At 38.6% G+C, this 13195-nt stretch overlaps 2 protein-coding genes across 4 annotated transcripts in view; one reads left to right on the top strand and one right to left on the bottom strand.

Moving 5' to 3' along the window:
• LOC139140801 (potassium voltage-gated channel protein Shaw-like) overlaps positions 1-5455 on the top strand; it is a 24434-nt gene extending 18979 nt beyond the window's left edge. For both annotated transcript variants that reach the window (XM_070710223.1, XM_070710231.1), the window contains 2 exons: positions 769-945; positions 1289-5455. In XM_070710223.1, coding sequence (XP_070566324.1) covers positions 769-945; positions 1289-1377 — 266 coding nt within the window. In that variant the 3' untranslated portion in view covers positions 1378-5455. The remainder of the gene's footprint in view (positions 1-768; positions 946-1288) is intronic.
• Positions 5456-5873: 418 nt separating this feature from the next.
• Positions 5874-10862, bottom strand: LOC139140792 (tetra-peptide repeat homeobox protein 1-like). 2 transcript variants are annotated; one of them, XR_011554065.1, is made up of 3 exons: positions 10714-10862; positions 8864-10339; positions 5874-7417 (listed from the first exon to the last, which is right to left on the bottom strand). XR_011554065.1 is itself a non-coding variant. In XM_070710213.1 (2 exons), the coding sequence occupies exon 2, from the start codon at positions 7413-7415 to the stop codon at positions 6918-6920; it is 498 nt and encodes a 165-aa protein (XP_070566314.1). In that variant the 5' UTR covers positions 7416-7417; positions 8864-9128; the 3' UTR covers positions 5874-6917. The 2 variants fall into 2 exon arrangements, 1 of the variants encoding a protein (XP_070566314.1); XM_070710213.1 differs by lacking the exon at positions 10714-10862 and having other exon boundaries at positions 8864-9128.
• Between the last annotated feature and the right edge of the window lie 2333 nt (positions 10863-13195).

Here is a 13195-nt window from a genome sequence, read left to right as displayed (position 1 = left end):
GCTTTTTACCACTCAGAAAACAGATATCGGAAATGTGTCTCCACACATCTGTGTAGATGACACCAGTGAGCAGCGCGCAGTTTAGCTACTGCTACGCGTTAGGAGATATTCACATGTTTTACACAGGTGTGTAAACGCACACTGATACACATATAGATATAATTCTCTCACTCTGCCACTCTCAACGCGTGTCTGGCCACGTGTCTGTTTGAAAGTTTGTTCAATGACAATAGATTTGCAGTGACTATATATATATATATATATATATATATATATATATATATATATATATATATATATATATATATATATATATATATATATATATATATATATATATATTATATATATATATATATATATATATAAGAAATGAATCAACGCTCTTTAAATATTTAGTAAGAGTGTCCATATTTCGAGTTTCGATGACACTGTGTATATATTAATTTGTCCCTGCGTTTAAGGAGTTATTATCGCTCGCTGCCGGTTGTAGTCAACGTAGGCCGCGTACGACGGCGATGACAAAATTTGAACATCTCTTTGTGTTACACTGTCCTTTCAGTAGTGATGGGGATGTAAGTCAGTAGTTTGTCCGCTGTCTAACTTTTTTAAGTTTTGTGTTAGGTATAGTGTGCATGCCCTGATTTGAACTTTTTACTTGCTAATCTTTCGACTTAAGGTCTTCAAGTGTGGAGGCGCCGAAAATGTGTTTCAATAATTCTTAGTAGTAAATCAGAAACATACAACAGTTCCTATTTTGTCTTTCAGCCAATGGTGAATCTACTGGAATAAGCGTGACCTTTACTGACGAAAATGCATCGAGTCCCAAGCAGGCTAAGAAGAGATCACCCGGTTCAAAGAAGAAAGGCGTTGGACGCCGCGAGAGCTTCCTTCCTAACGGCCTCGGAAGGCGGGAAAGTTTCCGACCAAATGGTAGCATGATGGGTAAGTATGTGCAACATTATCATGTTATTATCATCATTTCATTCCAGTCGTAAAGGTTAATTAAAAATACTAGGCTCTTCAGGAAATAGCCATATTTTTTTGCAAAGCCCTGACGCCATCATTTGCCTAGTAGTCGCTTGAGGAAGGTAGCTAATTCTCGTCAGTAACTCCATTTATTCTAGATCTCGAGGGTACTTTCACGCTCTTTCACGAACACCACTGACTGCATCACAGGTGTACAGGAGACTCTTGACACGTAGATGTAATGTCCTTTCTCAGAGTCATTCTCCCCTGTCTGATTACCACGTTCTCTTCTTTTTCTTATCTTTTTTTTTCAAATCAGGACGGAGCAAATCCCTGAATGGTTCTAGTAAAGGGGCGCCTCCGAGGAGAAGATCGTTGCTACCATCAATGACAGAGATAGATGTGTAAGCCCTGTCGTCGACAGACACATATGACCGCCAGGAAAGAAAACAGCTTAATTTTCGTAATGTTTCGCGCGTGTCCCTCTACGTGCAGAACTCTCATACCATAATCCTATCCGTATTTCTGTTCAAACTACCGTGAATTTTCAAACAAACTGTGAACCATGGCTTCTTGTTCGATACACGTCCAGTACATCAATGTATATGGACGAGTAGATTAGTTGCCCGTGTACTATGCTGATATAAATGATTTTACTAAACTATATCACTTGTCTACTCGCCCGTAGACAGACATGCTGCACGGACATCAAATAGTTCGTCCAGTGGTTTACAACTTTAACTTTCAAGCAAGGTTCATTAGGGGAGCTCAATGACCAAAAGTACCGAGAAAGTACGAAGATACATAATGGTCATCGCACGCATTTCCCCCAAAAAAAACATTTGAGAGAATACTGAAGAAGAACTTTTGGTATTATTTTGTACGCCAAAGTAATTGATTGGATCTCATCAATCCTATAATGAGACACGGCGTGAAGATTCTGTAAAACAGATGGGTGCAGAGCAAACATTCTGGATTAGGAAAGTGTCTGTGCAGACCTGTCTCCCAATCTACTACAGCTGCCCAAAAGCAAAATGCGTTCGAGTGACACAGTGCTTTACGCCTGTTATTGTACTGGCTCATTGAAACACACATAAGTGTTAAACTACCGATATATCTATGGGCTGTATGATCGCCAATGGTCAACATTTCGTCACTCTACAGTTTGGCGAGACCACGCTATTAAAGACTTCATATTGCACATGATCGCAAAGAGGAGCATTGTCGGTGGGCTAAAAAAACGCTAATCACATGCGTATAGAGTACACACGTCAAGTGACCTTGGATGATCATGTTTAGTTGACTTCCTGTGTATATGAAGATGCCACTTTTTTACAAGTAAAAGTCACCCGTCTTGATTTGACGCACACGGCTAATTTAATTTTGGCACTGTTCATCAATTGTAAGATACAATTTAAAAACCTGTGTGAACGTATAATGATCTTCAAGGTTACGAAAATTGATCTCCAACCTTCACCCCGACTTACCTGAAAACAGGTCCGCAGTCGCCATTGAAAACAATGGATTTGGACAAAACACTGATATGAAAAGGTTAAAGTTAACAAAATGGAGGGAAGGGGTATGCACAGACAACTTAAACCTCAATTGTGTTATTTTAATATGCTCACTTTTTTCAAATTACAACATATATCTATCAATATATTTTTTCGATTTCACATTGTTTCTGTTAATCATATTCAAAACCTTGCTCTTCTATCAAGTGCAATTACAAATGATATATACAGAAAGTTTTTTTTGTATCATCAAGGTATGTAATTTAACATCTCCGTTAAAAAGTACAATTAGCGCATGCGTGCACGTGATTCACGCGTGTCTGAAGCGGCGGCAATGTCTTTCATAATATTTCAAAACAATCAATGCCATATATTTCAAATACACTTGTGTTCTATACATAGTCTTTCACATTGACTAAAGATTCATTTTCACTCGCATTTATAACGATCTTCAAAATACAGTAGTGTAGTGGTAATATTACCTGGCGATTTATACCGTACAGGATTTTGACATTTTGAAATTTTATTGATAAATTTATTCCACCAGCGGTTTCTCAAACAAGCATTATGTACCAACACTCTTTATTTATTTTACAATCTTTTCTGGTATGGAAATATCGATCGATCTTCAATTGTGGATGTCTATATGGTTTAATTTTTAAAAGATCAGTTACATTTGGGAGTATTGTTGATATCACTTTGATGTTTATTTCAAACACCGAATGAATCGAATTTTGTCAGAATGTCTGTTTATTGTGTGGGGTGCCAGTCACTGTACTGCAACGCTCTCTTGTGTAGACATGCAGTCGACAAGACGCGGCAAAAGACAGTCAATATGCTTATATCCAAATATTATGACTATCGGCGTTTGTACACGAAAACATATTGTAAACTATGTTGAACAACGTAGCAACTTTTGAAAGGAGATTCAGCCGGTCTCAACTGCTTTTCCGCTACGACTTGTTCCCCCTCCCGTGTGCTTGCTTTCCCATCTTCCCATCAAGAACGTTTGCGCTCGTCCGTCCTAAAACAGGGAGTGATCTCAACAGCCCTCTCCCCGTCGTATGATTTTGCCCTACCCGTCTGCACTAACCGTGGCAGCAAAGAATGTCCCGGGGGTAGATATTCGAACTCTCAAACTTTTAGAATTGTTTTCTGATCTATCACTTGTAGGGGCTCATTTTAAAGCTCTTGGAGTAAGAAAAATTTTCACCGTCTGAGTTTTTCGAAAATTTTATTTCCCCCCCCCCCCCCCATAGAGTTAACACAGGAAAAGCGGCCATTTTGAATTTCAAATATAGGTAAATGTTAGGTAATTTTTTCCAGTACTAAACTTTTCACGGTGACCCTGATTTCAATATTTGATTTGGTAAGAGTGTAGTTGAAAGTTTCATCGGGGATAGTTTAGGCAAAAAGTGTAAGTCTTTCACTGTCGAGGTGCGTACTACCATGTGAGCGGCCTTTTCCTCGTTGCCAACTGAAGGTGAAAAAAAATCCCGGTCTGCTGATGACAAAATGATGCAAAAGTACCTAATGTTTCCCAGATTACTTACACCTGATAAAAAATAACCGGCATGAAATCGTCCACAAACCTTTCTTCGCGTGTACTTTGTTAGTTGCCTCTACTGAGCTATAATCGTACAGATGACCATTATCATATTGTTTGTCTGCTTATATGTAAATCTTGATAACGATAAGTATTAAATCGACGGTTTTCATCTCTGCATGCCGATATTTCTATCTATGATCATCCAATGAGGGCAACGTTTTCGTTGCTTCGTATAGTGATGTCTCTCCAAACACTTCTCTCACACAAGTATCGGAATGGAAGGGATTCAAATCACTACAGCTTTTTACGTCATTGATATTGATATTTGAGAAATACGAAGGCGTCATCTCATCGATTTTACTTTTTCGTACCATTTCTTATTGTACAAGTGGGTATCTTTGGGAGTTATACGTATATTTTGTGGGTTCATTGGCATGCGGGGTCAAATACGTTCAGTCATTTTTGTCACATGTCTGTGAAAGAACCGACCATGCCGGGTTTCGCCTTTTCTTTCAGTCAAACAAGACTTGCATGTCATATTTAAATTCGAAATGAACCCGCACATTGGCCTGACTATTCACGGTCATGTGACTGCTCCAGACGAGACACTTCATCAGAGATTTCAGTTTTTCAAGATTACCCCTATATTACGAACAGAACATCAAACATCAGAATTGTGAAACTTTTCGTGGTAATTCATCATCAATGGATCAAAAAAATTTTTTTTCAAATTTAATTGATGGATAATACAAATACGTTTTTTTTTTTTAAATTGGTGGAATATACCAACGATTTCTTTCCTTTAATTTATTCTATATGATCTCGTTACACTCAAAAATCTTTTCCACTGGTCCCTTCCAAACTATGCCGGGCCGGTTGACATTTATTTTGTTACACGTTTAGCGTAGGTAGTCTAGTTGTTTAGGATGAAGGCAATATAATAGACAATAGTGATTTTGATCATATTTGTTTCACATTTCTTTCTGAAGATTTTGTCTCAGATTAAAACCGATTCTCACGAGTTTTTTAAACCTTAAAAACTGATTCATTGGAGTCCTAAAAAACTTAACAAATATTACGCTGTTATTCCATATGTGCGTTTCAAAATTTACAACACGTACTGATCATGTTTCACATTCAATGTAGAGAGATTGATTGAACCAGGACGATCGTTAACTGCATCTGTTTTAGTACTAGTACGTCTGAAGGTGATTAAGTGTCAAGGTTGTTTATGTTCAAACTTTTTATCAATTTTTTTCTTGTCAAGAACTAAATTTACCCGATACACTTAATAATAACATTGAACTTACATTACCTCTTTGCATTAATATACACGGTAATGCCGCTTATCCGAGCAATGAGCAATTGAGAATGGAGCCTTATTTATCTATAAATAAAGCACTTTCAATGCAACGAGAAGACGATTTCTGATTTCAGTAATGTTTGTTTGTTTAAATGGATGGATTGACAGCTCATGCCAGGAAGGATGACACGGTTATGGGGAAGTGGTCACATGTCTAGCCTTGTCGGAAATAATCACAGTTGATCAATGTGTGAGAAAAGTGGCGTCGAACTTTGTGAAGTGATTTTTTTTTTCCTTCTGGAAAACGTTCCAAGAAAATTGAAGGCTAATAACTGATGTCTTCACCAAAAATAGCAGTTAGAGTGACCCTACCACTCTAGTTGCTCGTTAATGGAAATTTATGTGACCGTTTCGTAACCTATTGATCCTCTCCTGATGTGGTCGTTTTTGGCTCCTGTCATATATGGCTCTTCCAAGCATGCATGTCTCGGATGTGTATGAGAAAGAAAATCTGATTTTGACGCTCATGAAACCAAAGGAGTATCACAGCCTTTTATTTTTTTATTTCATAAAATCAGATTAATGACATTTTGTTTCAATGAAAGATAATCAGTACATAACATTTCTTTCGTCTTCTAGGTTTAATGAAAAATAAGAATGGTCCAACGAAATCCCTATAAATCGAACACTGAGTACAAAACGAAAGAAAGTATCACCCCGGTAACATGTCTGAAATACCATTAAGTGTGTTTAGACAAAGATGCTATTCAAAGTGATGCAGCCTTCGGAGATTATGAGATGGCATTGTCACGTTACATCGATAGCTGCCGACTGTAGTCGGCGCTATACAGTTTCTAGAGCGGGCATACCGACAAGTCACAGTCATTCCGCGTGTGTTCCACATATGAGGCAGTGCTGAATAGTAGATTTTCAAAGTGACTCTCATATAGGCACGTGACAAAAAGCATAATACAAAAATGAAACACGAAAAGGGGTAAATCAATTAATTTGCCGAAAATTGTTCTTAAAAAAAATTTGGTCTTACTTCCCGTAATTATTTCCATGCAAAACTAGACAAAAATTAAATAAGCTACGAAAAACTAAATACAGTTTGAACGTCTACTGCAATGTGTCTTGTGATCCATTATTAATCGAAATTTTTTTGGGGTCGAAAAGGGAAGCTTGACAGAACATAACACTCTCACTGCTCTGTGGAACGACAGACAACTCTCTATCTGTCTATCGTTTCATAAAAAGCTAATTATTTTGCTACAGTGACAGCAGTCTACAAGTTTTAGAAATAGTAAACTAAAGGCAAACTTTTCTACATTCAAAGAAAAAATGTTGGTCGGCGCGCTTGCTAAAATTTCTTTGAAATCGACTCGTCAAGATGGACGTTGGTAAGAGCGTTTGCAGTTACCGAATCAAAGACTATGATTAACAAAGTACTCCGCAAACGGATCCTTGTCTGTTCGTATCTTGACTCGGAATCGTTACCGTAATGAAAAACAATTCCAACTACATAAGATGTAGCGTTTTACTTTGCCAACATTCGTTCTTTATGAAAAATGTGAGTAGCAAACTAGAATCGCCTAGGTCCAGGACTTGGTCCAAAACTTGGTCCAAGATTAGGGCCTGGGCTTGGCCCGAAACTGGGTCCCAGATTTGGTCCTGGGCTTGGCCCCAGACTTGGTCCTAGATTTGGTCCTGGACTTGGCCCAAAACTGGGTCCGAGATTTGGTCCTGGGCTTGGTCCGAGATTTGGGCCAGGACTAGGCCCGAGACTTGGTCCTAGATTTGGTCCTGGGCTTGGTCCGAGACTTGGTCCGAGGTTTGGTCCTGGACTTGGTCCGAGGTTTGGGCCAGGACTAGGTCCGAGATTTGGTCCTGGGCTTGGTCCGAGACTTGGTCCGAGATTTGGTCCTGGGCTTGGCCCGAGACTTGGTCCGAGATTTGGTCCTGGACTTGGCCCGAGATTCGGCCCAGGACTTGGTCCAAGATTCGGTCCAGGACTTGGTCCGAGGTTTGGGCCAGGACTAGGGCCTGGGCCACGCCATGGATTGGGACCTGGTCTAAACATCGCTGAAATAGCGTTGAAAAATACACGTCAATCAACATAAATAGTTCTGGAAAAACATTTCATTTTGCGATGGTGTTTAATCAGTTGCTACCTATTTTAAACTTATAACCAAATTTTCCATTCAATAGATTGTCGTACCACCCTATATACATAATATTATATATATATATATATATATATATATATATATATATATATATATATATATATATATATAATATATATATATATGGCCTATATATATATATAATTATATATATATATATATATATATTCACTTAGCTTTTAAATTGATTTGTAGAATTGTAGATAATTATTGACAGACAAAGCAATTGATCATTCGCTATTTGCATACGTGACGTCAGTTGTATGCTAATTTAAATGCGCCCTCAATAAGAGATTAAACCTAAGTATGCATTATTGTGTTACTGTATGAGTTGCATCACCTGCAGACAGCTCACGTTGCGCGAAAATATGCAAAACTTGACCCGTAGATGAAGACAAGTTTCCCACGCCAGGTCATATATCATGCTATGGAACCTGTGTACCGTTCAAGAAAAATATACCAAACTTGCTGTTGTTATGTTTATTGACACGTCATAGCGTGTGAAAAATTTATAAGCACTTGATAGTGTTCGGCGCGACTTATTGCAAAACCTGTCGTAAGTACACTTTTCGCCGTTTTTCTCGTGAAAATACAAAGAGTAATCTTTGTGCTATACGTTGACTCTGAGAACGTTGGCAATTTTAAATGTCAACTATCTGTGTATATTCAGGTCTACTAATTGTATATATAGGCATTTTTGCTGCTCCTATCCAAAATTAATGGCTAACCTTGATTTGTATTATTTATAATAAAGAGAGTAGTATAATTTCCCCGCGTTAAGTACGGACAGGAAATAATTTAAACATATGATTCCTTCCTATATGGGAGTGGTTTTATCTACTCATGTCAAAATAACAGTAATGTGAGTAGTAATGTGTTGTGTCTTCGGGTTGAACGTGTCGCGAAAAGTCACTATATTCTGCCGCAACGTTACAATTAAATGTTTGCAGCCCACTTAAAATTGCTCAGCGGTAAATTACACGTGCTTTGACCTAATTCTCGCTGATCATTCGCTATTTGCCGTTGTTTTCTCGTAGAGGTTGGTGAGTGAGCTATCGCTAATAATTGTGCGACCAACGGTCATGGCCATGGTCACGGAAACAGGAGATCAAGTTTTAATGCCAAGTACACAGACTTGAATTGACTGAGTATTGCGTCATGCTTTTTATGAACGCCCCGTTCTCCCTCGTCGCCGGAGTCGTACTGATATATTTTGACGAACGAAAGGTCTTAATCAAAGCGATGACCGTTTTTTTCAAAAGACAAAGGAATCAAGAGCGAGTTTCAACAGCGAATTGCTTTTGAATTGGAGGCCATTCTTTAGTTATACTACGTTACCCACCTCAAATAATACGACTTCTGACCAAGATGAGATAGATTTGTATTGCTTCCGCTGCTATGAATTCGCTGATTGGAACAATATATTCGCCTTTGAGCTGTGAAATATTGCCTTATAAAAGTCCGAATTTTAATTGTGCGTGACTGTCAAATATGGCTGCTCTACTGTTAGCATTGATGTCGTTTACGAATAAGTGACTGATTGCAGAGCATGCATTATAATGGTTAATTATTGTACTACTGGCTTTCAACATTATCATTTAGTGGTCTCAAAGTACAGGTCACCTACTGTACTCTTTGAATGTAAGTGCAGTGTATCTACTAATTAGCCAAACACAGGGGAACATAGCACTCCTAAACGTTGACGAAATCGATGCACAACAATATGAACCGCATTATGAAAAGAAATCGGACGTTGGGATGTTTTATTTAAAAAAAATTATTGAAATTATATAAGCATGCCAACTGTCACCAAAAAATAAACGGGAGACGATGTGAGTATGAGATATGACAAAGTTTCGGCAAGACAAGCACGAAAAACAAATAATGGTACAGAAATAGGTAACAAATTTCTAAACAGATTTTCAACGAGGAAAAAAATACGCTGTTCGCTTTTGCAAACGAGGAAAAGAGAAGTTGCTGACAAGGCAGTAATATTCACATTTGTGAAACAAAACTGAAAATACAGATATTGAAACTTTATACCTGTGAGAAAAGTTTCGTATAGTTCGTTGTTTAAAGGAGCAAATTAAATGTCACGCTTTTGCAGACTCCGACAGACATCACGCAAGGCCTGATTGAGACTGGATGAAAGTCGTATGACAATTAATAATAGTAATAAGGGTTTTTCGTGTAAAGCATTGAAAACAAAGTAATCCACGATGTTAGTATCTCCATCCCGGTCCCGGAGGGTTGTACCCCCATCCTGGTCCACCCACTGGTCCAGGTGGATTTGGTCGATACACTGGTCCACCAACTGGCCCTGGGGGGTTGTAGCCGTACCCTGGTCCACCTAATGGCCCTGGAGGGTTTGGCCCCCAGCCTGGTCCTCCTACCGGTCCTGGTGGGTTGTAGCCCCAACCAGGCCCACCTACTGGTCCCGGTGGATTAGGTCTGAATCCTGGTCCACCTACTGGTCCCGGAGGGTTGTATCCATAACCTGGTCCTCCTACTGGCCCAGGGGGGTTTGGTCCTCTTCCTGGCCCTCCTATTGGTCCGGGAGGGTTGTATCCCCAACCTGGTCCACCGATCGGCCCAGGTGGGTTCGGAGTCCTACCTGGTCCACCAACAGGACCTGGAGGATTATATTTACGTCCTCGTTTAAATCCCTTCCTCCGTGGCGGAGATAGTGAAATTGACCGTCTCCTGTATCTTGGCGGGGAAAGTGAGAGAGAAATTGATCTGGACCGTCTTCTTGGTGGCGACAGTGAAAGAGACAGTGATCGTGAGCTTGACCTTCTTCTTCGACGAATAAACATTACTGTGGATTGTGAAGCAAAAAAAGTTTCCTGTTAGTTAGTATTGTACCCTTGAACACAATCTATGTCGATGCGAACACATGTAGTTGCGTGCGGTTTCCGATCACGAATCCAAATACATTCCGACTGACATGTCGTATGGGACTGTTGAAGTAATTACAGAGCCAGTGGTGCTCACTTTCCTCGATATAAACTTGATTTACTTGTTCTCGCTAGAAATGTGCCGTGGTAATCGTAGTATGATAAACGGCCTCCTATGTGATGACCCAGGCAAATCCATATATGTCTTCAACCTGACTAAATCATTGGCGAAATTATTGACATGCCCCTATGACGCACACAGTACAGATTGCCACACCCATGATGCTTTACTCACCTGCAGTGATTCAGACTGTGACGATAACGCAATAGTCACAACCTGCTGCACCTCTATTTGCTCTGAACCGTTGAACCCGATCCATTTGTCTCTGGGCTATTATCCTCTCACAGGCCAAACGAAGATCATCCACTCAGGCTCAGGAGACAACATCGCCTACAGCTGAACTTTGACCCATGGAAGAGAGGAATTAATCAACAGCCGTACCTACGTAGATACACAAGCATGCCAAAGACTCGATTCACACAAGTGTACCCTGCACATTCGGGGGAAAAGTTCAACTCGATATGTATGTGTCAGTGTATCAAAGTATTGTATTGGGAAAGGGACTCTGACGTCGATGTGCTGCCTCGTCAACGAAGTGTCGAAATATTTATCTTTGCATGACAGGTAAACGTTCATGGCCTTCAAATCAGCAAACCCAAGAAATCAACGCAATCAAACTACAAATTACAGTTTAATAATCTGTGACACAGACAAGAAAACAAGTAATTCCATTACTAGAAAGATTTCCAAAGGACCAGCTTGAAAATTGTATTAGTTAAGAACTCAGGAATGGAACGCAGTGTATGGATAGGTTGCTGAAAGAGCCATTTCCGGCAAAAAAGATGTGTGATCCCGTCGTGCGTGTTAATGGTACAAACTTTTTGCTGATCCCTATATTCATGATTTCATTATCTCCCGTGATTGCGCTATTATTTCAAGATACGCTTTGCTTGCTTTGTCAACACAAAGGCATTTTTATTCGATCTGTGTGGAGTTTGTATTATTGTTATCACCATCGCGGCCAAAATAACATTTTGCAAATTTCATTCGTCGTACCCACAACAGTAACCTCATTCAAGTTTCCAACGACCGTGTCTTTTAAACTCAAACTAATCACAAATACAGCAATATTATTCCTGCAGAGAAGCTTGCATGTTTGTTTTTAACGATATCTCTTTCAAATGTAATATAGATATTTTTTCCACGCTTTGTAGTTTTAAAACTATTTTATCCAGTCATTTCAACAGTTCTCCTTTTTGATTCGTGTATGTTTTTTCAATTTAATGTAACGTGTTACTTTTATGGTTGTCTTGTACATTTGTCTTGTGATGGTGTGACTTTTTTGTTTCGCAGATCTGTTAGTGGGTTTGCCCGTTGATCTGTGTATCAAATAAAATAAAATAAAAATAAAATAAAAAATAAGATGCATATATACCTTCTGGTTGCTTTGCTTTCCGTTTATAGTGAGAACTGCTTATCCCGAATAATGATGACACACTAAATTTGAATCCAGAAAATGAGTTCCATTTTTGGCATCGCTTGTCGGCACCATCATCAATACTTGTAGAACAAGCAAGCTTTACTTTGAATATCCATTAAGGTCTATTAATACTCTTTATTATAGTTTTTTATCCTAAATTTTGTTCGGAAACCTACTAATGTATCCTTTCCATTTAATCAAAGTTCGAAAGTCTTAGTCATGAAGACATTCACGGAGAGACAGACATATCAAAAGTTATTGTCTTGAGAAAAAACGTTGCTCGTTTAAAACACGCAAGTTTGACCCGTTTAGACTCATTTTGCAATCGAATACACGGGAAAATTCCAGTAAAGATAATTTATGATCGCTTGTGTACACGTTTACACAATTAGCATAGAAACTCTTTGTACACAGTCATACAGGTCAAAATCGAGAGATCCATGAACGAACAAGGTCCTGCAAACGGGGTATTTATTCTGAATTCTGACCTGCCTGATACATAAATCTTTTGTTGTAAAGGTTAATTTACATGTCATTATCAGACCTAGTGACACCCTGAGTAGGGCATTCTCCAACAAGATGTCCTGCCGTCCAAGATTATCCTTACACAACCAATACCTGACATGATTTTGTTTTTTTCTTCATGTTGATCACAATTGCAACGCCTTTCTATGACAAAAACTATATTAAACCCATGAAAGCATATACAAGATATATTCACACACAAAAAACCAAACAAACACGGAAATTCTTATTAAAACAAGAACATCAACTTTAATGATCATAACACGATCACAGCAAAACAAAATTACAAGAAACACTAGTGTTAAACAAGTGTTAATGACGATGTTGATAATTATTATAAAATCTAATTGTTATTTAACAATATTTTCTATGCAAATTTAAGGCTCAGTCGTCAAGCCAGAGAAACATACATTTACAGATTCAATTGGTCAAATCGTTCCTATAATGATTGTTGACATCACAGCCCTACATGTTTCAATATCAGAATGTTTGCTCTGATTAACGAATGTCCTCAACATTTACCGTATTTACTTAACAGCGAGAAATTTCTCAGCTTTACAATTTATTTAGCTCAGACACACAAAATATTTTCTTTCACCGTTTCTATCACTTAAATGTGATCCTTTTCCCATTTCCACAACAGAATCATGTTAAATGCAACAATTTCTTATCAACAGGTCTTATTATATATTTTTTATATGTATCAAGGTA

This window comes from Ptychodera flava, chromosome 1 (assembly GCF_041260155.1).
Source record: "Ptychodera flava strain L36383 chromosome 1, AS_Pfla_20210202, whole genome shotgun sequence".
NCBI lineage: Eukaryota > Metazoa > Hemichordata > Enteropneusta > Ptychoderidae > Ptychodera > Ptychodera flava.
This window is presented reverse-complemented; position numbering and strand designations above follow the sequence as displayed.

What these genes read in the sequence shown, in the direction of transcription:
- LOC139140792 (XM_070710213.1), bottom strand. Translation starts at nt 7,415, where the DNA reads ATGTTTAGACCAGGTCCCAATCCATGGCGTGGCCCAGGCCCTAGTCCT.